We start from the raw sequence: 25,709 nt of genomic DNA on the forward strand, positions 1-25,709 counted from the left end.
ACCAGGAACTTTGCCCAGCTCCCCACTTCCCCAAGCTCTCTGAAAAGTGGAGGGTTGATCTTTCTTTTTGACCACTTCTGTTAGATCCCCGCCCAGGGGTGGCTGATTTCACTGCTGGATTAACCACTAAGCACCCCCTCCCGTCCCCCCCCACCCCCACCCCTTCCCCACAGTACTCTCCTCCTCCTCCTCCCCCCCCCCTTCCTTAAGACTTATTTCTAATATTTCCAAAGTGCACTTTTTCTGGGCCTCTCCCCATCCCCGCCCCCCAAGTGGGCTTTCCTTCCGCCTTCCTCGGCTCGGATTCCTGCCTCGGTCGCCACCCCCTTCCCCCCTCTCCCCCTCCGCATTGTCCTTCCCCAGCCGCCCCCTCCCGGAGCGAGCCCCGTACCCTCGCCGACTCGCGGGCTCGCACCCACTCAGCGCAGGCCTCTCCCCCTGCACACTCCTCCCTCCGACTGCCTCCCCCTCCTCCCCTCCCTCCCCTCCCCTCCCCTCCCCTCCCTCTCCCTCTCCCTCTCCCTCTCCCGGCGCCCGAAAGGATCATTGTTAGCCGCCCCCGCCCCGCCCACCCCGGCTGTTTATTTATGCACACGTCACCCGGCCGGCCCCGCCCCCCGGCATCTCATTAAGCGAGTGTGTTCCTCTCGCCCTGTCAATAATCTCCGCTCCCAGACTACTCCGTTCCTCCGGATTTCGATCCCCCTTTTTCTATCTGTCAATCAGCGCCGCCTTTGAACTGAAAAGCTCCCAGTCTAACTTCAACTCACTCAAATCCGAGCGGCACGAGCTCCTCCTGTATCTTCGGCTTCCCCCCCCTTGCTCTTTATATCTGACTTCTTGTTGTTGTTGGTGTGTTTTTTTTTTTTACCCCCCTTTTTTTATTTATTATTTTTTTGCACATTGATCGGATCCTTGGGAACGAGAGAAAAAAGAAACCCAAACTCACGCGTGCAGAAGATCTCCCCCCTTTTCCCCTCCCCTTCTCCCTCTTTCCCCTCCCCAGAAGAAAAAGACCCCAAAGCAGGAGGAAAAAAAAAAAAAAGTTCACCTTGGACTCGTCTTTTTCTTGCAACATTTTTTTTTTTGGGGGGGGAGGGAAGCAAAACTTTTTCGGGGGTGTTATTATTATTATTATTCTTTTTTTTTTTTGGCTTTTCTTCCTCCCTTCATTTTTCTTCCAAAATTGCTGCTCGTGGGTGAAAAAAAAAATGCCGCAGCTGAACGGCGGTGGAGGAGATGACCTAGGCGCCAACGACGAACTGATTTCCTTCAAAGACGAGGGCGAGCAGGAGGAGAAGAGCTCCGAAAACTCCTCGGCAGAGAGGGATTTAGCTGATGTCAAATCGTCTCTAGTCAATGAATCAGAAACGAATCAGAACAGCTCCTCCGACTCCGAGGTAGGAGAAGCCCCTCGGGCTGGTGGGGTCCGGAGCGCGTTCCCCGGGCCGGGCGGCGCGGAGCCGGGAGGGCAGGCGGCGGGGCCGGGGGCGCCGCGGGGCCGGCGGGGCCGGCGGGCGGCGGGCGGCGGGGGCGCGGGGGCGCGCCGGGCACCACCGCGCAATCGTGTAACCCTGTTTTCTCTGCCCCCCCCCCGCACCCCTCCGGACCCCCCACCCCCCCGATCCTGTCTCCCCCTTCTCCCCCCACCCCCTCTGCGTGGCGTTTGCCCCTCGCCCTCCCCACCTCCACCCCTCCGGGAAGGCGGAAAGACGGCCTCCGCCTCGCTCCGAAAGTTTCCGAGATAAATCCCGGGAAAGTTTGGAAGAAGGTGAGTACGCCCCGCGCGCCCCCCCCCCGCGCCCCCCCGCGCCCCCCGCGCCCCCCGCGGCCAGCCCCGCGCCCCCCGCTCGGCCCGGCCCCGCGCGCCCCGCTCGGCCCGGCCCCGCGCCGGCCCTGCCGGGGCGCCCGGCGGCTCCGGGCACTTTCTAAAAAGTTTCTCCTCGCTCTCTCCCGCTCGGCGCGGCCGCCGCCGTCCCCTCGCCGCCCCGCCATGTTAGCGGCCAAGAGGCAAGATGGAGGGCTCTTTAAGGGGCCACCGTATCCCGGCTACCCCTTCATCATGATCCCCGACCTGACGAGCCCCTACCTCCCCAACGGATCGCTCTCGCCCACCGCCCGAACCGTAAGTGCCTCCGCGCGCGGCCCCCGCCCGGCCCGGCCCGGCCCGGCCCGGCCCCGCATGCGGCCCCTGCCCTGCCCGGCCCTGCCCTGCCCCCTCCCCTCCCCTCCCCTCCCCTGCCCCCTCCCCTCCCTCCCTCGCTCCCTCCCCGCCCCCCCCCCGCCTCCTCCCCTCCCCGCCGCCCCTCCCCCGCTCGCGGCCCAGGCAGCCCGAAACTCTCCAAACTTTTCTGCCTTTTGTGGACTGGATCTGTTTGCACTTCGCCATGTTCTTGCTTTCAGTTTGCTGCCTCGTGATGCTGGGGAGACCTTTCTTTCCAAGCAGGGCTTTGTTGGGTTGGTGGGAGGGCGGGCGGGGGCGGGGGGGGGGAGACGAGAAGAGAAGAGAAGAGAAGAGAACTTTTTTTTTTTTTTTTTTTTTTTTTTTGCGCTCCGATTCCCCCTCCCCCTGCGGTGGTGGTGTTTGTTTCTTCACCCTGGGAAGATGACTGTGTGGCTCTTTCTTTGCGCCCTCTCCCTCTCCCTCTCTCTTCCTTCCCTCTTCGGTGGCGTCTTGGGTTTTCCCCGGTTAACCCCTTGGCTGCCGCCGCCGGGGCCGGGGGCCCGGGGCCGGGGGCCGGGGGCCGGGCTGCGCCCTGCGCGCGGGGCGGACCGCGGTGGCCCCGCCGGCGCTGGACGGGGGAGCGGGCAGCGCGCGGCGCCCGGGGCCCTGCAGGAGCGCCTCGGCTCCCTGCCGGCTGCTTCTTTATTGAGCTTTCGAGTGGCGTTCGCGGGCTCGCAGCCCCCTCCCCTCCCCTCCCCTCCCCTCCCCTCCCCTCCCCTCCCCTCCCCCCAAGGTCACGCTCCCCAGACCGGCGCCCCTGCACCCTCGGGGGGCCCTGGGCTGCCTTTCCGTGCGGCAGCCCCGCGGGGCCGCGAGCGCCCTGGGCGCGGTGGCGGGCTCGGCGGCCCGGCGCGCTGGCTGCGGGCGCTCCCGGGCCGCGCGGAGCGGGGAGGCCCCTGTGACCGGCCCCTCGGCGTGTGTGCAGCCGCGGACGGCCTCCTCCGAGCGGATTCGATGCTTTTCTAGGGAATTTTGGTGCCTCGGGGTTTAGAGCCGGGTCTGCGTTCGCCAGCTTCCGAGAAGGCCCTCAGTGGGCCCTCGGGGAGCAGAGACTAGGGTTTGCCGGCCCCAAGGGTGTGCAGAGGGTCAGGGAGGCCCAGGGCGCCTCCCCTTCACGGGAGTGGGCTGCCGCTCGCGGGCCACCCAACTTTGGGGGCCCCCAGGGCGGCACCGGGTGCCCGGCTTCGCGGGTGCCTTCCCGCAGCAGCTTGCGTTCCGCGCCCACCCCTGACGTTTGTTAATAGGGCGCGTCCCCTTTCCCCGACCGGCCTCTGCCCCCTGCCCTCGCCCTGAACCCCTCCCTCAAACTGCCCCCCCCCCTCCACCACCTCCCCTCCAGGCCCCCAATCCCACCCTTCTCTAAAAAGCCTGGATTGCCAATCTCTAGAAGCAACCCTCTGGACATTTGGGCCGGGTTTCCCGGGATTGTCCTTTTGCACCTTCTCTGGTTTGGGTTCCCCCCACTACCCCCCCCCCCTCCTTATTTACACACACGACTTCTGTATTTTTCGGTAACTCGAGGTAGCAATTTGAAATCATGTATCCAGTGTTCAGCAGCCGTGGATTCGGTGCTAATGGCCGAGGGCTTTGCCGGTCGGGAGCCGATCCGATCTACAAGTGTTTTTAAGCATTAAAATATTAACTATCAGGTTTTACTTGTTTTTTGGGCCCTGGCAAAAAAGGGCAAGGGCATGCTAGACCGGTCATTTTTTATGGCTAGGAAAGAGAAATAATTATTCCCCCCCCCCCCTCCCTCCTTCCCTGTACCAGGCTTCTGCAGGCTTGGGAAGCTGGTAGAGCGGTTCAGCCCGACCTCCTCCTGCAGGGCCCGCTCTCAGGCCGCAGGGGCCGGGCTCTGGGCTTGCAGCTGCAGGGAGAGGCTCTGTCCGGTTTCGTAGTAGTAGAGCTCATCTTAAAACCCGAGCATTCGGCTCAGAATCAGAGGGTTTGTGTCCCAACCAACCCGACCAAGCCGCATTCCAAAGTAACCCTGAGAATTTCCTACTCTCCTCCCTCCCCCTTCGATGGATTCCTCCCTGGTATTATTTAAAAAACCCACTTCGCCATCAGAAAGGCCATCTGAATGTTGAGCCTTGATGGCGGGCTTCTTGGCCTTCTTGAGTCTTTTGCAAACTCCCGGTCTGACCGCTGGCAGTCTTGCCGTACTGTCGCCTAAAACTTGAACACAGTTGTGCTGTGCTGTAATTAGGAAACAGGGAAATTGTTAAAGGCAAATAAATGATTTCCCGGTGCGAAAAGGAAGGCTCCCAACCCTCGGTCCCCTTTGTGGGCATTATAGGAATAGACCGCTCTAGTTATTTTAATTGTGGACGTAGCGGGTGGCCTTGTGCTGTGACATCAGATTGGGCAGGAGAGGACATTTCTGAACTCAGTAGGCAGTTTTGAGATTTGCATGTCAAACACCAACAGACATCTTTGTGTGTAACTGCCCCTTCCTCCTTCCTCTCTGTTACCTGGGTTAGGCTCTGTGCTCCAAAATTAAAGTTATTTATTTAGACCAGTAAGCAGAGCGATAGAAATGGGGACGGGAGGCTGTTGCGTGTCACTCCTGACGTCTTCGATCAGAGGGCCGGCTTGCAATTCCAGATTTGATACAGCTGCCGAGGGCATCTATAGGCAAGATAGGGGTCTTTTCATGCTCATCTGAAATTCTCAGTGCTTCATAGAGTGTGTTTTTGAGGGCAAGGTGTAAAGACAAACTAGCTGTATGCTTTCTTCTTTACCCGACCCTCCTTGGTGGTGGTGTTTTTTGCTACGGTTTCTGTTCCTTATTAGTGTACCTGTGAGCAGCTGCATCCTTTAAAAAAGCCAACTCTTTGGATCCCTGATTCCTGCTTTTCTATTTAAGAATGTAAAGAATTGAGGAGTATCGTTAAATCAGCTATGATGAATAATACATTATCTCAAGAATAATGCTTTAATTGCCGAAGACGCCATAAAGCTCGATAGTAATAATTTTATTTTAAAACGACAGGGCTTTCTGCATAACATTAATTTAGTCTTTGATACAGTAATAGGAATGGCTTTTAAAAAGACAGATTCGAATACAAAACTACATTAGGGAGAGAGATCTAGTGAAGTTGATGGGAAGTGATAGAACAGCAAATATTAGAACTGTGGTAACATTTGTATACTAAAGAGAAGAGTATTGTTACCATATTAAAGTCGATAGGAAAACGTAGTTTCACGGTTCTTTCTCCCTCTTGCCAAAAGGAGAAGTAGGAATAGGGTGGTCGGGATTCTTGTTAGGTTTGAGATTTCTTTTTAGGACTTGATTATTAGAGCTCTCACATCTCCCTTTTATCGCAAAGTTAGTTGCTTTTTAACTGAGCTGTTTGCTACTAGGTTGAACAAATAAATAAGCAGCATCTTGAATTCATTTTTGAACTTGGAGTCCAGCATTTAAAGGAAACCGAGAGGGGCCTATTCATTGGGGTTTTATTTAGCCCGGCAAACAACTTCTCTTTCTGGCTTGTGAAAAATGGATGTTTTTTTCCTCACTCAAACAACATAATCCTTTCTAATACAAAAGATTTAGACCTTAGAGTGTGAAGGGTTAATGGTGGTCCTTCCCTGCTTTTGTCCCCCCACCCCCCACCTTTACCCCTGATTGTTTTGACAACACTTTTCAAAGTGTGACATTCCAAGCCCCTACATAACAATGTAATATTACTGTAATTACACAGGTCATTACATTTTAAATAGAGAACAATAAAATGCTTATCGCCCTGAAAAAGAACAGGTGTTCTTGCCCTTCTTTGGTATTTATGCTAATTGTTTTTCATCTCCTTCAGAAATATTTATGGCGAACATGTTTAGATTCCAATCTCAGTGCAACAGTATTAATTCTGTGCTAATCTTTATAGGTTGGGGTTTAATGTCTGCAGTATGGATTATGGGCTCAGCATTCACCCCATAAGTCATATTTTAATGATTATAAATTTAATATGCCAGCGCTTTGCAGTTTGTTGAAATTAAAGCTTTCTGAACCCCCAGAAACAAGCTATTAGGCAGTGGGGGGGGGGGGCTGAAGTGCTTATCTGGAAGAAGTGTTTTTGGAAACTTTGGACTGCTTAAGGGAAGTAGCTTTTACTGATGCCCCCTATCTGATTGAGAAAAGATTTGGAGGCAGACAATCCCGGTTCTTGCCAGGAGTTTTCCACCTTGATTTTAGTTTTACTGATACGGATTTCATTTAGAGTCACTGCTGGAAGCTGGTCAGCTTTCTGTTTCTTAGCAAGCTGTGAAAAAGTTACAGGAAGGTTTCCGGGGGCTGGCAAATCAAGAATGCTGTTCTGTTCGCAGCGCAGGATAACTGCAGTTCTGCGCGCCATTAAAAAAATATTTGCTTTAGAAAACTAGCATTTTAATAGTTGCACCAGAGGCTGTGCTTTCAAAGATTACAGTAGAAGCCTTTGCAGGTTTTGAATGCCTCCACACATCCCACGAGGTGCTTGTGTGCATGCAAAAAGTGCCTAGATTTTCCTTGGTTGAGAAATCCGGGTGCAACTTCTCTTACACATGCACAGTGGGTAAAGGAGAAGGTATCTAAGAGGATTTTGCATTTTGTCAGATGTTTCACAACAGGGGCCCCCGAATCACATTAAAAATGCACTGTAGAGAAAGGACAGCTGCAAATTTTTGTGTGGACGCGTGTTTCTGGACCATGACTAAAACTCCGAGGACCTCTTCCCCAGCTGTCTGGAAGTTATGTGGAAGTTGGTTTATTGGCAGTTAAGTATGAGACAACCTGGATTTAGCCGAAGCTCTCTCCTACACAGGAAGTAGATGACATTATATTGGGGGAAGGGACAGGGCTGCAGGCAAGGAGTGATTTATTCCTTTTCTTGTTTTGTTTTTTAAACCTTGGAGCTGCCAAATAAATAAGCACTTTCCAAGGAGGTAGGTGTAAGCTTTTTACTCTTGGTAAGTGGCCTTAGATAATATCTGAAACCCACGTTTATAACTGTTCTAAGGTGACACATTTCAGAAGTTTTGAAAGGAGGGGCGAATCAATTCTTGGAGGCTTTTCTTTTTGAAGGGGTGTGTAATGTGGGCGTCTGAGTCTCTCCTGCGAGGGAATATTGGCACCCGTGTAAGTAAATCTTCAGCTCTGACTTATAATTGAGCACATTTGTGAAGGAAATGGTTAATTTTACAACCAAAGGCAAACTTGCACCTCGACAGGTCTGCTGAAAGAAATGTGCCCCAGTCCTTTGCTGGCAAGCGCCACCGGGTCATAAATCCACAGGCTTTATTTACAGCTCATAACACTTATGAATGTTAAGATATTTGACGCCACGTTGGCCTTATAATATTCAAGGTCCGCAGACATTGGCAGTAGCTCAAATTTCTCTCACTAATTATAAGCAGGGAGATGGGGGGGCCGGGTGGGGGGGGGACCCATCTCAGATGCTGCCCTCCCCCTTCCGTGACCCCCACCTCTACAATCCGAGCTTACTGAGACAGACACCCTCTCCTTTGGCAGCTGACTTGTACTTTTTCCTCTAGGCTATTGTTATACACATTTATAAAGAGCACTTTCAGGGATGGAAATTCAGTGGGGGCTCTGCACAAATGCCTTTTTCAAAAGCAAAGTTGCTCTAGCTGTTTGCATCTTTCTCCTTGTCTTCTGGTTTCTCCTTTTTCCTTTTCTTTCTTCCTTTCTCACTCTCTCTTTCATTCTTTTTTTTTTTTCTTCCCCTTGGACTGTGTTGCCTATATTGTGCACATTTCCCAGAACACTTAAAGAAACCTGATACGAGAGATGGCTCTTTAATTTATATGATGTTCCACTGAGCTGGAAGGGCAGATACGCACGTTGCATAGTACACTAGTTAATGTGAGGGTTTAAAAAAAAAAAAGTTGGGTGGGTGAGGAGAGTTGATTAAAGGAATTTAATGGATAAGAAAAAAAAAAAAGTTCCAGGTTTCATTGGGGATGAGAAAGCCACTCATTTGGGAAAAGTGCACTATTATCTGGGGGAGGAAGCAGAAAAGTAGCCAGGGAGGCAGCATAAATGCTTGTTTCAGAAAGTCTAGAAAAAATATGAGAGGATGGGAAAAAAAATTGTGCTCGGGGGGAATGGCTTGGTTGAAATTGGGAATTGGAAGTTTCTTATGAGAAGTGAGAGTACCATGGGGGGGGGGGTGCTGTGAAAACCTATTGCTTTGCTCAGCATAGAGTAGCTCCAATCCATTCCTCACCTAAAATGCTCTATCTAGCAACAGATACGTTTCATATCAGTTATTTGTATGAGGGTCTAGGGGTGGGGGATCTGTGGTTGAGACCCCGATGAGAGAGAGAGAGGGCCAATTATCCTGACGATTTTAATTTATTTTTTAAAAAGTGGGCTGTTCCAGTGTGTTTGTTACAAAGGGACCACATGGTAAAGGGGGAGTGGGTTTGTGAGGTGCATAGGTAAGTCTTGAAAGGGGGCTGATGGCTTTGTCATTTCTGGCCGGATTCTTCCCTCCACCCAGCCCAAATTTAAAGACTGAGGCTGAAAGGTTTTATTTTCTAATCAATGGAATGCAGAAACTTACTAGCCCTCAGGGACAGATATGAATCCCTTAACAGCTCATTACAAAGATGGGGCTGTGGGATCTATGAACGGGTTATCAGCCGTGGTGTTCTTCGGTTTTCCCAGGATAGGTTTTTCTTCCTTAGGCACATCTGATTTTGGGCTCGTCATTCAGCCTGTTATATTTTCTTCTTCTTCTTCTTCTTCTTCTTTTTTTTTTTTTTTTGTCGTGAAGTAGCCCCAAACGGTTCTGTTTATGGGGGCAAGAAGGGCTATTATTAGTGGGATCAGCTCTGAAGGAGTTAAAATTGCTCACTAAAGTTTGGCATCATGAAAATAAATTTGAGGCCTGGTAGGCATTAGCAGGGCACAGCACATTTACAGAGCTTAATTAGTACGAACTGTAATTGTTCATGGTCTGCCAGAAGAAGTAATGTTCAGGAAAAGTGGAGTCCCTTCTCTTGCAGCCTTCAGTTTGAAACCGATAAATCACTTGCATATTTGTGTAGTGATTCAAATGGAGCTAGGACCTCTCCCATCCCAACATGTGGTAAATTGTAAAGTCAATGAATTGCAGATGTAGGCTACAGTGAGATTCTCCAAGAAAATGCAGAATGAATGGGAAAGAATGATGCTATAAATATTTACTGAGAAGATAACTAGGTCCCTGCGTGCTGGGCCAATTATGATGTACTAAATATATTAGCAAAATGCTTAAAAAATCGGGAGGATTTGTGTGGGTCTTCGGGTGGGTTGGTTTGTTTTGGAAAGTGAAATAAAAGGCACTATGTTACTGTCTTGTCAGTTTTATTAAGCCCAAATCACAATGGCATACCCAGGGAAGGACACATGAAACCCACATTAATGCAAATTAATTCGTTATGAGTTGCAGAGCTGTGACTGCTAAGTGGAGTAATGATAGGGCATCATTTTAAGAGTGTTAATGTAGCAACTTTTAATGAAAAATGCTGTGTTAGGAACATGTCTCAGCACCTTAGCCCACGTGTTTTTATACGCTAGAAATGTGTTTCGTACAAGAGCAGGAAACTTGATTCACTTCATCTCTCTCCCCCCCCCCCCGCCCCTTCCCCCAGTTTAAGAACTTTAATTATGTTTTGCTGTTTGAAGAAAATCTTCTCATTTTTCTTCAGAAATCAGCCCAGAAATGCCTATCACTGTAACCAAGTTGAAGTTTTATTTTATTTTTGCACCAGATTGCAGTACCAAGTGGAAAAACAATGAATGTAACCCCCTACCCCCACCCCCCATAGACCTACATCTATAGCTTTCTTGAAGTGATTTCCACCCCCCCCCCCTTTTCTTTCATGGAAGATTTTGGTCTCAGGCAATGTTGCAAGTCTTCTTTCCCCAAATGTGAGTAGGTGGATGTGTATGGAAGCTGTAAAAGTTAATGATCATTCTCTGACTCATAGCTGATGGTTTCAGGTTGAGGAAAAGAAAAGAAAAATTAATGAGGGTAAATAGACCTTGGATGGAACATCGAGACAGTAGGAGAGATTGTTCTTGTGTCTAGAGGCATGCGTTTTGTTGCAGCAGAATTTCTGAAGGAGAATGCCAGGAAGTGAAAAGGGGATGCCTTTGTTAAGTTGTTGTTTTAGGATGGTACAAGTGTTCGGTGTCTAGATCTGGGGAGGACTGTTTAAGCCGGCATACCTACCAGTCAGTACTGGTTTTGCCTTCCCTGGGGAAGTCAGAGGCCCCCTTAGCACTTTTTTGAAAAGGCGGCAGTAACCCAAAGTTCTGATCAGAAGTTCATTTTCCATTAGATCTAAGAGGTTCACAGCATAGGACTAGAGATGCTGTCTCTGTCCTGAACAGTGACTGATGACCTAAGAAAAAGTCTTAGATGTACTAATGACAGCAAAATTCTGTCTTTTAAGCTAATGACATGGAAATTAAACTTCAGGTGGCTCATGGTAGTAGCTACAGCGTAAAAGTAGACCCTAAATCCCCCAAACCAAAACCTTTTAAAAGGGGAATTAATCTGGATTCTTTTCTTTAAATAAAAAAGAAAGCCAGATGATTCATAAAAACTGAACATAAAGCATATGCTCCACCTCTTCGCAATTTAGTGGAATGAAGAGGTATAAGGAATTGAACGTCATCGTACGTTCACCGAGTATTGGAAAAACCAACACAGGGTTTTTACTTATACCTTTGAGGATGAGATCTCTGTGGTTGAAAAAGTGGTTTTTCTTTCTCTCCTCTCTGGAAATCTCCGATGTCTTGTATCTGAAACATCAAATTAAGGGCCAGTGGTAGTGATTAGAAATAAAACAAGAGACATCTAGATATGGTAATAATATGGGAAGCAGTTCATTGTAAATTGTTGGTTTTTTAATTGCTGGGGAATTGTGCAAGCCTGTGTCAAGCACAGCCACATCTTCATGATTTCTTCCTCTGGACAAGTGAGGGCCAGATCATCTGGGGGTGTTCGAATGGGTGGGTGGGCTTGGCCATTGTAAACAAGCACACAGGAAGGGAAGGTTTATTTTGTTGAAAGTTTCATTGGGAAGGAATTAAATGAAAAGTACCCTGGAGTTCTCATTTGGTGATGACCCAGGATGCTCCAGGGAGGCACCATGCTGAGGGCGCGTTGCATGCCCATGGGGTTACAGCTGGTGAAGGAAGTGACATAGGGTGTTGCAGGTGACCAGGAGCAGGGCGGTCCTAGGGGTGGAGGCATGTGGGAGCCTGACTCTGAAACTCTGATGAACCTTAGGTGGCCGCCTCATGCTGGGTCTCAGAACCTCCCCTCCTCTTCTGAAAAAGAAAAAGAAAAAGAAAAAGAAAAAGAAAAAAAAATCTGCCATCTCTTGTTCTTTCCTTCCTTAGAGATTTTTACAGAGAGATAAATGAATTCTTGCTCCAGTCCAGAATGCCAAGTTTTTACTGGGTCCTTGTATTTTGTCTTTGTCTTAAAAAGCTAGACTATAACGAACAAGGCATCTTTGTGTTTTATTGGGAAGCAAAAAAGCAGTTGGAAGTGTATGTTTAAGAAAACAGTATTTGAGAAAAGAGGGGGTGGAAACCCAAAGGAGAAACGAGAAAATTGTAAGTCTTTGTCAGTGTAGCTGGGGGAAGTTTAACTCCGGATCTCTCCCAACACAGTGGTTGCTGGCTGGCAGTGAAGATCTGATTGGAGCTTGTTCAGTGTATATTTATGAGCTGGTCCAGGTTGTTCCATGTGGCTGGACACCTGAGGAGGAAAGTTACATTGCTTGGTAGTATTAGAATGGTGTGTGTGTGTGTGTGTGTGTGTGTGTGTGTTAACTTTGTCCAAATAGATCCTTAAGGACCTTGCAGCTGCATTTTTACTGTTTTAATTGCGGCATTCTCTCTGGGGTTGTGTTGTCCGGGTGGTGATTGGACTCAAGGATTAAGAATGGAACCGGACAAGTGAAAATTGAGTTTGGATTAGCCACAGTTTCATTAATTTATTCATAAGACTGTGATTATATGAAATTTTGTTTCCACGACATATACATAGTTATCAGGTGTCCATTCAATTTTAATTGACAATCTAAAATTCCTGTGGTTACCCTGAGTACAGATTGCCTAGGGGCTCTGCAGGGTTTGTGGGAAGAAAAGCTTGGACAAGTTTCCATTAAGCTCTGAATCAGGCAGTTGGAAAAGAGGAGAATAAAACCCTGCTGAAAAGGGGGACAACTTGTTACTGTTGCCTCTCGACTTAGAAGGAGGAACACCGCCCCCCCCCCCAGAGCTGCTCTCTAGCCAAGAATTCCAAACTTTCCTAGCACAAACATTGTTTTAAGACGATGTGGAATTGTCACAGAAATTAGTGCAATCACTGTTTAGTGACTGGCAGTTTTCACAGAGAGGACAGGGGGGCAAAGGGCACAAATTCATCTTTCTTTTTCCAAGATTCACTTAGATGAACTGCTTCTGAGTGGGTGGGGGCTGTGAGGGGGTGGGCTTATCTTCACTTGCTCTGTGTACATCTTGCGTTGTTTTAGGGAGCTTGATTCAGTGATTCAATCACTCTGCTTTGACAGGTAAAAGAAAAAAAACCGTGTTTTTGGCCTCCTTTGTGTTGTTCCCCCTTTTAACCTTGATTAATAAGCTTTGGGGGCAAGCTGACTTGTATATAGGCAGTATTTTGGTTGTTTATTTGGAACAGATAAAATGATCTCAGAGCCCATTGTATGCTAAAGTGGGGACTTGAGCAATATAAATTTAGACCTTTTTTTAAAAAAAATTTGATTACTTCTGTTTTGTGTTTGTTTTCAGTTGGTTCAAAAGTTCTTATGAATTTCTTTCTTTCTTTTTCCTTTTCTTTTTGTCCCCCCCCCCCCACACACCAAAACCCGTGTGGACTGAATGATTTTTCATGCAAGGACCAAGATACAAAATAATTGGATCTGAAGCCCCCTTGCAAGCTAGGTTACATTTTGTTCAGTAACAGAGAAGCGTTCTGGCAACAGCAGTAGGACAGGAGCAGTAACAGCAGTGGTGTGGAATCGCAATGGATGCCTGTTGCCATGTGGGGAATGGGGAGTGATTTCCCAGGACCATCTAATTCCTTCTCATTCGTGTTCATATAGTACAAATTGAAATGCATTTTCCCATATTGTTGAGATTCTTTAGTGATTGTTGTATCGTTTATAAAATCAGATGGTGTTTGTTTTCCCCATCCATAGGATCCTAAGATTAACAAGTGTTGTTTGGGAAAAAGAGAACTTGGTGAGGGATCTCAGTATTCCGTTGTATTTGGCAACACCCACCTCTTGGGTGGGGGATCTGTAGGGCTTCAGAGGGACAGGCCCAAGAGAGACCTCACTTTCTGTTGTGGAGAGTGTAGGGGAGCCAGGGGCCACTTTGGCAGTGGTTGGCTCCCTCTTTGGGGAAGTGTGGATTCCTAGAGTGCAGGCTGTAGAGATGTCCTGGGACTGATACCTTAGTCATTGCCAAAGAATGTATAAGGCTTTGGGTGGCCCCTGGCTTCTGCCTGGCACATTTATTTTTCCCCAAAATAGAATTGCGTTTAGGGGCAAGAGCCCAGTTGTTAGAAAGGTGGGGAGCTTGTACCTGTTACAGTCTTGTGGCTTCTCAGATTCCTTTCTCACAACCTTTCCTCTTGCCTACGTGTCGCAATTCTGATGACTTTTTGCAGCACACAGTTAATTTTTCCGCAGCATCCTGCTCAGCACACTGGCTTCCTGTATGTTTTAATGGGCATCCGTCTTTCCTTTTCATGTCATTGATTCTCACTCCTGGCTCCTTCCCCCTCCCTTTTTGCTTATTGAATAGGTGCTTTTTTTTTTTTTAAACTTTACCTTAGATTATTAAGATCATCTTATCCATAGCAACAAATAAAAATACACAGGTCTTGATTGAATGCCAAGGCTGCAGTTCAATCTAGGAAGGTTTGTCTGCTATTCATAAACTGCTTAAGATGTTTTCTTGTAGTTTGTGACATAAGCAGAACGCTTTGATTTGGTTTCTTTCTACAGCTCCATTTTCAGTCCGGGAGCACACATTACTCTGCGTACAAAACGATTGAACACCAGATTGCAATTCAGGTAGGAAATGCAAGAGATCCTGAAGCTTGAATTGTCAATATGTAGGTCTCTTGTGTCTTTTATTCTCTGTCCCTTCCCCCAATCTAGATGATGATGATGATGATGATGGTGGTGGTGATGGGGGATGATGGTGGTGATGGGGATGATGGTGGTGATGGGGATGATGGTGGTGATGGGGATGATGGTGGTGATGATGATGATGGTGGTGGTGATGATGATGGTGGTGGTGGTGATGATGATGGTGGTGGTGATGGGGATGATGGTGATGTTGGTGGTGATGATGCTGGTGGTGATGATGATGATGGTGGCGATGGTGATGATGGTGCTTGTGGTGGCTGATTCACTGGGCGGAGGGTGGGAAACAAAGAAATGAGCAGAAATGCTGCAAAAATGATTTAAAGATTTGGAGAGAAAGAGGAGTGTGTGTTTTTTGTTAAGTTTCTTGATCGGGCGTGATGGGCACATATACCCTAGCTTGGCTCTTGTTTTTGGCTCAGGGAAGAATCTTCGGTTGGAAGTGAGATGAAGTGGCAAACTGAACTGGAAGAATTTAGCCGAGGGGAGGGAGAGGAGGCTGTGTGACAGCCAGAGAGTTGCTTCCGGTGGATCCAAATCATGTTAAGTGGTGCTAAGAATATCACTTTTGACCTGATTGTCCTGAAATGTTGATTTCTCTTGGACCTGTTGATATATGTCATTAAAAGTGCTGGAAGGGAGAGGTGACAGGTCCCAGCTTCTGATGAGTGTCCTGTTTCCTGCTCACGTAGTACTTCCATTCTCTTAAATCCAAAGGCTAAACAAATCACGGACTAATATAGACTCAGAACTGAACTGATGCCAGCAGCATGCAGGAGTGGAGGGAGAGCAGACTAATACGATTTTCGTCTGTCTGCCTTGCCTGGCTTTGCCAGGATGGATGTTACTCAGGGTGTAACTAATGGTACCGAAACTTCTTGAGTGTTCTGGTTTAACCCTTTGAAGAGAGGCTTTTGAAACCTGTTGCTGTGATGTTGAGCTCTGGCTCTAGGTCTTCTCTCCTTGGAAGTTGATGTCAGTTGGTTGAATAATTCCTCTTGTTCCGTTGAATCCTATCTTGTAGTCATTCCTGGCAGATAGCTTGTGTGTGTGTGTGTGTGTGTGTGTGTGGTCTGACCAGACTCTAGCCACGTTGCATCTCGGTAGTTCTGCTGTTTCAAATCTGTACCTTCCTGGATAAGACTTTTAAGCAGCCCTGTGCCCCAGCTAAGCTGTGAATTCTTGCCCCATTGAAAAGTATGACTCAGCAGACATTTTTATTTGGTGGATCCCTCCTGTTTTTGTACTTATTTCAAGGCAACAGTAACTTCTTTTTAAAATATCTTGTTTACTTCTGCAGTGTGCTGCTGACCTCTGTGTCTTTTAGGTGAGGAAAGTGCTATCTTGATTTTTACCCTCTCAGTCCCAGATATTTTCAAGCCTGATGTTCTTGAACTAGATGCTGCAGTTGTTCTTGCTGGCACACTTCCTGGCAGACCCTTCTTCCTTTTGATTAGTGGCATCGAGAGTCTTGCCCCACAGAAACTGGTTCAGACTCAGGACTTGGATGGGGCATGAGCCCAAACCCCAAATCTTGATGAGTGGATGGATGCAACAGGCAAGTGTCCTGAGGCCTGCTATGTCTCGAGGAGTGCTGGAAAATCCTGTTGCCCGGGGTGTGGGAATTGTTGAGGTTGAATAGCATAGTGATCCCTATCTTGGTGTGGAAAGGCTGGCTGGGGCCATGTCACTGGGAGACCAGCCGAGACCAGAGCAGCTGTTGTGTCTTTACACCCGCTGCTGAAGCGTCCCTTGTTAGACCGAGCAGGTCGTCTTTCTCTGAAACCACCTGGCACCATGCAGGCCATGTGAAGCTCTTTCTCGGGAGGAAGATGGAGTGAATTACAGGCCTCATTGTTTGGAGGACTGAGACCATTACCATCCCTCCATGAACAGGTGGTATTGTTCTCTTCTGCCTCTGTTTGCTAAGGCTTGATGCCCATGTGGGCAAACAGAGAGACATTTTATTAGAGACCCAGCACCGGCATGTTCTCAGAGTTCATTCTCCCCCAATCTCTGCTAGACCAGAAGGAGGCCAAGCCAGATGGCATCTAGCTGTAATTTTAGTTTAATCATCAAAGGATAAATGGTAAAAACCAGAAGAAGCAAAGGGAGAGGAGGGGAAACCCCAGACACAATAAAATTATTCCCAATGCATGTGGCAGCCTGACTGCAATGTGGGGGATAGAGATGAGGATGGTGCTACTTTGGAGTAGAGTACAGCTGAGTACTTTGGAGTAGAGTACATTTGCGTCATTCTCCGCATAAGACTTACATGTGATGTGATTGTTGGGGCAGAATTTTCTTTCCCTGGAAACTTAAAACTGCTTAACCTGAATAAATACTGTATTCCAGTATGAGCTGAGCTTGTTGCTCTCCTAAGCTATATCCTAAAATAACCTGAAGTAGTATGACACCTTGCATCACATGAGATCCATACCCCCTTTCCCTTCCCATCTCCTGTAATCTCAGGTGTTGGCCAAGTTCACCATTTATATGAATGGCCTCTGAGCCATTCTGTAGCCATGTCCTATTCCTGTGAAAAGTTCGGACACAATATTAATTGCTGTTTTGGGATCTTCCTGGCTTTTGACAATCTCCTAAGTCCTCTCAGCTTCGAAAAGACAAGAGGAGCACAAATGGCCATATCCTCCCTAAGTGCTTAACACACGTATAACTGGAATGATAATTAACAGGCCTTAAAAAAAGCATAGTTATTTAGCTCTACTGACTTTTAAAAAGTTTTATTGAAGTACAATGGAAGCATAGCACAGTACACAGATCTTTAGTGGAGAGGTGGATGAACTTTTACACATGTGAACATGTGTGAAACTATCATCGTGACCAATATATAGAGTGGAGTTGGAACGCTTTTTCTGTAAAGGGCCAGATAATAAATATTTTGGGCTTTGCAGGCCATATAATGTCTATGGCAGCTACTCAACTTTGCCATTGTGGTACAAAAGCAATTAAAAATTATACCTACAGGAATAGATGTGGCCTTGTCTTAATAAAACTTTATTTATAAAGTCAGGCAGTGGCTGGATTTGGCCCACCAACTAGAGTTCGCTGGTCCCTGAGAGGGTATTACCAATCTCCCAGACGTCTCACTTGTTCCCCTCCCTTCCCAGTCAGCTACCCACCCCCCTCCAAATCTCACCATGGGATAGTTTTATCTTTTGCCATTGATTAGCTTTGCCTGTTTTTTTTTTTTTTTTTTAAGCTTCATTGAAATGGGATTGTGCAGAATGGATTGTCTCATGTCTGGCCCCACTCAGCATTATGTCTGAGTTATATTCCTGCTATTGTGTATAGCAATAGTTTGCTCTTTTTATGGCCATTAGTATTCTACTAGGAGTATGACACAATGCACACATCCTTTCTGAGTTATTGGATTTTTGGATTGCCTCCAGTTTTCTGCTATTATAAATAAGGTCCTAGTAACATTCTCACCCCCATCTTTTGGAGGAATCTGTGTGTCTGTTTCTGTTCTTCATATCTAAGAGTGGCCTTGGAGAGACATGGGGTAACGTGTATTTAGCTTTGCATCGATCTTTTGAGAGAGCTTTGAATGCCGGTTTTCAAGCGTCGTCACTGAAGTGCCCTGGCAGAGCGGTTGTAGGTATGTGAGTGATACACAGGAGGGGAGCAGTAAAATGAGCTAGGTGTGGTCAAAGGCCAGTTTGCCTTCACACAGCCATTTGGCTTTTGGCCTCCGTTCCTAGGAACTCTTCCCACTGTCTCCATTAACCTGGGAAGATTTTGCAGGCTGAATGCAGAGGTGACCCACACATTGCAGATGCCTTCCAGAGAATGTGGATGAATGTTTAGGCATCCCTCTTGCCTCCCTGAAGACAGCTCTTCCGAGACTCCTCCACTCATCATTATTCCAACCCCAAGAGCAGTGTTGTAATCAAGGTCAAGACCCACAGAAGAAATTTCCCTTGGTTTTCAGAAGGGCTACTTCAGAACCAATTAAGCCTTTGTTTTAAGAGTATTTTGGCCAAAGGTTGATGTTTTAACACCAAGTCAGATGTGATTTAGGAAAAAATAACTCCACACACAGCAAAAACAAACTGTGTAGACCTTTCTTGGTTGTTTTTCTTTTAAGATGTGAAGTGGTCTGTGTGTGCACGCGCCCGCATGTGTGTGTGCGCGCGTGCACATGCACCCGCTTATGTGCCTGTGCAAAGACAACTAGGAGAGGCTCCAGGAGAAATGGACCATTTTATTTGTTTACACAGCTGAGCGGTGGAGACTTTGCAGTGGGTGTTGCTTTGCCTCTTGTCCTCAGGCTTGCAAGTCCCACCTGAGCTTTACCAAAGCATATCCCTTCTGCTTGGTCTTAGAACTCACCTGCCATGACTCCATATGGCCCCAAGGACTGTTCTCTGGGGCCTGGGTGCTTTCTGGAGTCCAGGAGGGAAGGGTAGAAACTGCGGAGTGTCCTGGCCCCATACTGGCCCCTTATTCCCGGATGCGCACTTGATCTTTAGTCTTGTCCATGTCTTAGAATTGCTAAGATTCCAGAGGTACTGTGGGTTGCAGCCTATCTCCTCGTCCAGGTGGACCCTTGGCATTTGAGGTAAAAATGGCTGGAGGTTAGTATCAGTGGATTTGGCCAGGATGTTTGCAAGGGCTAACCCAATTCTACCCAATTTGGTGGTGGTCTCCTGTGTTCTCTGCCTGGCCTCTTGCCACAGGTTCCGTGGCCTTTTAGTTCTCACGAGGATTCGCTTTCTCGGCTCAGGGGCAGCGTTACCGGAGGGGACTCCCAGAAACAATCATAGTTCTTAGTATAGTCACTTCCTCAATTTTCCCTCAGTGCCACTGGCCCACCTAGCTGGGAGATTTGACATCCCTTTTCCACAAGGAGTGATGTGTGCATGCGCATATGTATGGCTGGGAGAATGATAGTGTCACAGATGTCATTTCCCCAGGGTAGTTTGACAAAGCTTCTGGATGCCAGTCAGTTCATTCAGAAGATTCATTCACTTGCTCCAGCTGTAGCCTAATTGTCTAATTGAAGTCCCTGCCTCAGAATGTTTATTCATTCATTCATTCATTCATTCATTCATTCAGAAATATTTATTGTGCATCTACTGTGTGGTAGGTCCCTGCAGAATTTGTCGGAGAACAAAATGGACAAAAACCCCTTGTTCTCATGGAGCTTAAAATCTAGGGATGTTTTATTTATTTATTTATTTATTTATTTATTTATTTATTTATTTATTTATCTATCTATTTATAAATAGATATCTATCTATAAATAGATAGCTGGAAACACAAGCATCCACTTCTTAAGATTTTATTTATTTATTCATGAGAGACAGAGAGAGGCAGAGACACAGGCAGAGGGAGAAGCAGGCTCCTCATAGGGAGCCTGATGTGGAACTCGATCCCAGAACCCCGGGATCAGGTCCTGAGCCAAAGACAGAGGCTCAACCACTAAGCCACCCAAGATCCCTACGGATGTTTTATTTTTTTATTCTTTTATTTTTTAATTTTTTTAAGATTTTATTTTTTCATGAGAGACAGAGAGAGAGAGGCAGAGACACAGGCAGAGGGAGAAGCAGGCTCCATGCAGGGAGCCTGATGTGGGACTCGATCCCGGGTCTCCAGGATCATGCCCTGGGCTGAAGGCAGGCGCTAAACCGCTGAGCCACCCAAGGATCCCCGGCTATGGATTTTTAAAATACTGATTTGTAAGCACCCCGTTTTCCTTCGTCTGACTGAGTAGGCTTGGTTGCAGTCTGGGAATTGTATTGTTAATCAGAGTTCTAATTTTCAGTCTATTTAAGTTTGGGAATTGCTGCCGTAGAGTCTTTTGAAATCAATCAGTTGATCATTTATTGGCTGCTCAGTGCCAGCCTAAAATTGAGGGGGCTGGCCAAGTACTCAGTTGGGATAACTTTTTCTCATTTTGAGTGAGAATCTAGATTGCCTGTAGGATCCAATGAGCTTTTGAGACCTTTCCTCCGTGGTTCTGTGAAGAGAGCCAGATACTTTTGCAAGCCTCACGAAGAAGCGTTTCTTTGTTTATAAAAGAGTAGCTTGGACGAAAATGTGCCTGGTCTTAGGCACTAAGACTAACAACAGTTGATAATAATAGCAGCTTACACTTAGTGAATTCTCCCAATGCATTGGGTTTGGTGTTAAGTGCTGTGTATGAATTATTTATTGATTCTTCATAACAACACAGAGGGAAACCCAAAAAGATGTAGTTACTCTTATTAGCGTAATTATCTCCATTTTGTAAATGAGGAAGCAAATCCTCAGATACTGGAGATATTTTGCCCAAGATCAAGGAATTAGGATCCAAACCCTGGCCATCAGACTAGAGAGAGAGATTATACCGCACAGCTTTATGCTAACTACTGTCTGCAGAAAATCATGCTTGAGGGTCCAGAGGTTTCCTCAGACCATGGCACCGACCCTCTCTCTGGGCTGTGTACAAATGAATCAGTGCTGGGAACTGCTCCAAAATACTGAATCCTTGATGATTCCCTTTCACTAGGGCCAGGTCAGTGTTTCACAAACTTGAGCACGCCTCACCTGGAGGCTGCCTGGCAGGAGGTGGGGGGGGGGGTGTTGGTTAGATGCAGACTGCTGCCCTCCCCTCTTGAGTTTTAGGTTCCGCAGGTCTGGGGTGAGCTCAGATATTGCAGCTTTAACAGGTTTTCAGGTTATGTGGATGCCTCCTCTCTGGCGATAGCACATTGAGATAGCGCCGGGCTTGGGCTCCACTGCCTGGTCCCTGGTTGCACATCATGGCCCCTGGGGGAGCGGTATAAACAGTGGTCAGGCCCAGGCTCCGCACCAGGCCTCCTGGATTGGGATCTTTAGGAGGTAGGGCTTGGGCATTCCTGTTACAAACAAGCTTCCCAGGTGATTTTATTATTTCTTTTTTTCAAAGAAGATTTTACTTATTTGAGAGTGAGTGGGAGAGAGAGCATAAGCAGGGGGGAACAGAGGAGGAGGGGAGAGGGAGGGGAAAGAATCTTGAGCAGACTCCCCCCCCCCCGCCCCGCCCCCAGTCTCATGACCCTGAGATCATGACCTGAGCTGAAACCCAGTGGGATGCTTAACCGACTGAGCCACCCAGGCGCCTCTAGAGTCTCTTTTGAAGGGTAATGAAAATGAGGTGCAAAGAGGTGATTGGTTCATCTGAGGTCCCACAACTTGGTGGAGACAGGGCCAAGATGAGAATCCAGGAGCCCAGCGTGGTTGTGTGTCTGTCATTCAAGAAGTTACAAACCCACAGCAATTGTATTACGTTTGCCAGATAAGAGAAAACAATCTTGTTTTAGGCTTTCACATATCTTTTTTTAACTTCTAGCTGTTCTAATTGTATCATTGTATTTGTAGGAGTTGAGATATTTGTATCTGTTCATTCTCCACTACATGATAGCACTTGGGGCCCAGCCTGTGTGGTTTGTACGCGGGCTGGTAAGGATGCAGAGAGAGTGTCTGGTAGTCGTCCTTGACTAGAACAATCCCTAAAGAACTCACCTGTTCTGTCAGCCTTGTGTGTGCCTCTCAGGGGGCATAGCGAGGAGTATAGAGTCTGATCTGTGGCAGTCAGCTGGTTCTATGTTCTTAGGAACTTTATTTTAGAGGTTGCAGTTTATAATACATACTTTTTAAAAAGCTCCTGAGAATCATAAGGCTGTTTAGTGAAGCACAGAAATTTCTTCTTCTTTTTTAAAAACGATTATTTATTTATTTATTTGGGAGGGAGAGAGAGGAGGAGAGAGAGCCAAGCAGAGGGAGTGGGAGAAGGTGAAGCAGACTCTACTGAGCAGGGCCCCAAGATCATGAGCTGAGATCATGAGCCGAGATCATGAGCCAAAGTCAGGTGCTTAACCCACTGAGACACCAGGTGCTCCAAAGCACAGAAATTTCTAAGTGGGTTGTGGCTCACATATGCAGGCTTATCAAGCTTAGCACTTAATTTGTCTCTAGAATTTGGTTTGGTGGCATGGTATCAAATCCTGATTGGACAGATAAGTGGTTGCATTTTTTTTTTTTTTTTTACAGTTTACATGGAAATCTCAGCACATTCTTCAATTAAACCAATAGGGCAGCAGCCCATTGCCCCTGAAGTTTCTACCAAAACTCTTGAGTGGCTCACAGTGTGCTTAAAATTTAGTGATTAATATATTGAAATTAAAAAAAAAAGTGTAAAAGCTCCGGTGCATGTACTATATAGCTTTATGTCTATATCATGTTATAAAAAGAAATATTAGAATCAAACATTTGTGTACTCTTTGAAGTATCTTCATAAAACCTCTGGTTTTAAGGAGTGCATCTAGAACAATACTTGGTTATGCCAGATTCTCCACCCATTGAGGCCTGGACTGGGAATGGGTGTGTCTGCCTGCTGGCTAGTAGTGGGAGTGGATGAGATGGGATGGCTTAGTGCAATGTCGCTCCACCTCAGCACCAGTGACTACTTGGGCCGGAAGGTTCTTGTCTCAACAGGGGTCTGCCCTGTGGGTTGTAGGATGTGTGTGCAGCATCATCCCTGGCCTCTAATGTCTTCACGCCACTAGCACCTAACAAGAATGTCTGTAGACGTTGCCAGATGTCCCCTGGGGGTCCAGATCCCTGCCCCCCAAACCTGTTGAGAACCACTCATTCATTTAGTGAAACAGTTTGAAGTGTGCGCCCTGCTGCTAAGGCCATAGTAGCAGTACCTTTGCATTTTATTTATTTAATTTTTAAAATATTTTATTTATTTATTCATGAGAGACAGAGAGAGAGAGAGAGAGAGAGAGAGAGAGAGGCAGAGACATAGGCAGAGCGAGAAGCAGGCTCCATGCAGGGAGCCTGATGTGGGATTTGATCCTGGGACTCCAGGATCACTCCTTGGGCTGAAGGCAGGAGCTAAACAGCTCAGGGATCTCCTACCTTTCCATTTTAAATGGACCAAGTATAAGAGGTGGTAGGTGGGTTCAACTCTTTCTTCTGGAGTCCCATAACCAGGATTAGTGTCCTGGCTCAGCTAAGCCTCGGTTTCCTAATCTGTAAAATGGGGATCATGGTAGTAACCTGTTTGCTGAGGGTTGTTGAGAAATGGAATGAGATACAGGCATGTAGTGAGGTGGGCAGAGCAATGGCGCAGACAAGAGCACTTGATAAATACAAGCTGCTGTTTTTACCAAGTGTGAGGCACTTGTTGGCAGATTTAGAATGTGCCTTCGCCCGACACGCATTGTATATTTTTTACTTCCTGTCAGAAACATCACACATGATAAATTTGATAACCTGCACTATCTTTGCTGGGTAACAAAGATTTATGACTCCTGTTGTTTGCTGTTTGCATTTCTCTTATGTCACTTAAAAATTCTGCTTGGTCCTTGTAACATTTGACTAGAATATAAGCCCTTCTGAGATTGTGTCTTTCTCATCTTCCTGTCCCTAGAGCACCTTGCACATGCGCCTGGGACATTGTAGGTGTACAACCAGGGGTGTGAGTGTGTTTAAATAATGCACACTGAGGGCAGAAAGGAAAAACAGAGGACATAAGTGGCTTGGGTGACTGTGTATTAGGGGCAGCTTTTTGCATTTTTCTCTTAATAGCCCCTCCGTAACATGATGGGCAGTTATATACATAATAAGTAATATATATCATATATATATATGCTTATTATCTTTTGTACACAATGAAATAATTTGAGATAGACCTTCAACCCTTTTGTTTTCTTTCCCTGGTATCTCCTAGCCTGATCTCAGCTCTCCATCATTGCATCAATTTGCACCTTTTGTTAATGACTATGGCACCATTCAAATAATGGTTAACCACGGTTGGACTGTTCTGGATTTTTAAACATATATAAATAATATAATAATACATAATTTATGGTATGTTCTATAATATAAATCCTATAAATATTATATAAAGATATATTAAAACATAATAAATATATATAAATATGTAAAACATTCATATGATTGTTTTCTAATTTTCAAAATGCTTGGAGGTTAGTTGGTTTTTAAAAGCAATATTAGCTTTTTTTTTTTTTTTAAAGGATGAGTAGTGTCCTTGGATCATACCATGTTTTCTCAGACTATGACAACTGTCATTAATTCCTGCAGGCAACTTCAAAAAACTTAAACAAGTGTTTTCCTACTAGTGGATGGATGATCCTACACAAGCAAATTTATTTTTTTGTTCTGAAACCTTGTACCTCCCGGAATAATAAATAATATATATCATATATATATATATATATGCTTATTATCTTTTGTACACAATAATAAGTAATATATATCAAATGGACCAAAATAAATAAATAGCTTTGATTGGAAATCAGAAACTGTTCAAGACTTGAGAATGTGTGTGTGTGTGTGTGTGTGTGTGTGTGTGTGTGTGTGTGTGTGTGTTGGCAGCCCAGCCTGGGGGACTGGGGGATTCTTTTCACCAGGGCGTTGGTGAGGCTACCCTGTCGGTAAGAGAGTCTTGTGTCAAAGTTTCTGAGTTGATTTGGGAAGCATTGTTGATGATTGAAATTGAAGAATTGTGAAGACAATTCATCTTGAGGAACAGAGAACATCGGGTGTGAGCCGGGCTGCTGGGGAGCAGACATTGACATACGGGCCGTCATCAAACTAATTGTTGTTTGAATTACCTGTTATGATCCGATGACAAATCTGCCTTGCTCCTGCCACTGGAGCAGAAAATGTAGCTTGAATTGGCGTGATGTTAGCAAGTGTAAACTGTACTTCAACAAGATGGATAAACCCAATTATGGGGCAGACCTGTAGAGAGAAAATCCATTTAAATCTCGTAATGTTAAGCAGAGCTGTGTTTAATTCATTTGGACCAATTTGGGAATGATGTATGAGTGTTGGTGAACATTAGTCAAAGGGGGGACCACCTGGGGGAAGGGGATGCGCCTGGGCTGCCTGCCGCCCCGGGGAGGCAGCTGGGGTGTCGGCTCAGGAGCCTGCGCTAATGGTGGGGGGGAGCAGAAATGACAAAACGATGTACTAAAGTGCTGCTAGGAGAGCGGCGCTGTGTAAATGAACCAATAAGGAAAGCACATGAAGCAGAAATGAAGGAGGTGTTTTCCCTAAGTGCTACTGACGGTCCAAAACATGAAGGAGATTTGAGGTTCCTCTTCTGTATTTCCATCCCAGATACCCTTCTGGGTTTTTCCAAACCTTGTGACAGGAGGCCTAGGAAATGCTTTTTATTTTTGCTTAATGAGGATTGCAAAGAGGGAGAGAGAGATAAGGGGCAGCTACATTTAAATTGATAATCTTGGGGCATTTGATTCTCCATCAGAAAGCAGTT

General features: G+C 46.5%; 1 protein-coding gene across 29 annotated transcripts in view; it reads left to right on the forward strand.

Annotated features, from left to right (window-relative positions):
* The first annotated feature begins 643 nt into the window (after positions 1 to 643).
* The window catches only part of TCF7L2 (transcription factor 7 like 2), a 201,423-nt gene continuing 176,357 nt past the window's right edge, over positions 644 to 25,709 (forward strand). For 6 of the 29 annotated variants that reach the window (XM_055300461.1, XM_055300468.1, XM_055300469.1 and 3 more), the window contains exons 1-4: positions 645 to 1,400; positions 1,705 to 1,771; positions 2,001 to 2,125; positions 14,264 to 14,332. In XM_055300461.1, the coding sequence (XP_055156436.1) occupies positions 1,212 to 1,400; positions 1,705 to 1,771; positions 2,001 to 2,125; positions 14,264 to 14,332 (450 nt within the window). In that variant the 5' untranslated portion in view covers positions 645 to 1,211. Of the gene's footprint in view, positions 1,401 to 1,704; positions 1,772 to 2,000; positions 2,126 to 14,263; positions 14,333 to 25,709 lie in introns of all 29 variants that reach the window. The other 23 variants (XM_055300482.1, XM_055300481.1, XM_055300487.1 and 20 more) reach the window with 11 other exon arrangements.

The sequence above is a fragment of the Nyctereutes procyonoides genome, unplaced genomic scaffold (assembly GCF_905146905.1).
Source record: "Nyctereutes procyonoides isolate TBG_1078 unplaced genomic scaffold, NYPRO_anot_genome, whole genome shotgun sequence".
Taxonomy (NCBI): Eukaryota; Metazoa; Chordata; class Mammalia; order Carnivora; family Canidae; genus Nyctereutes; species Nyctereutes procyonoides.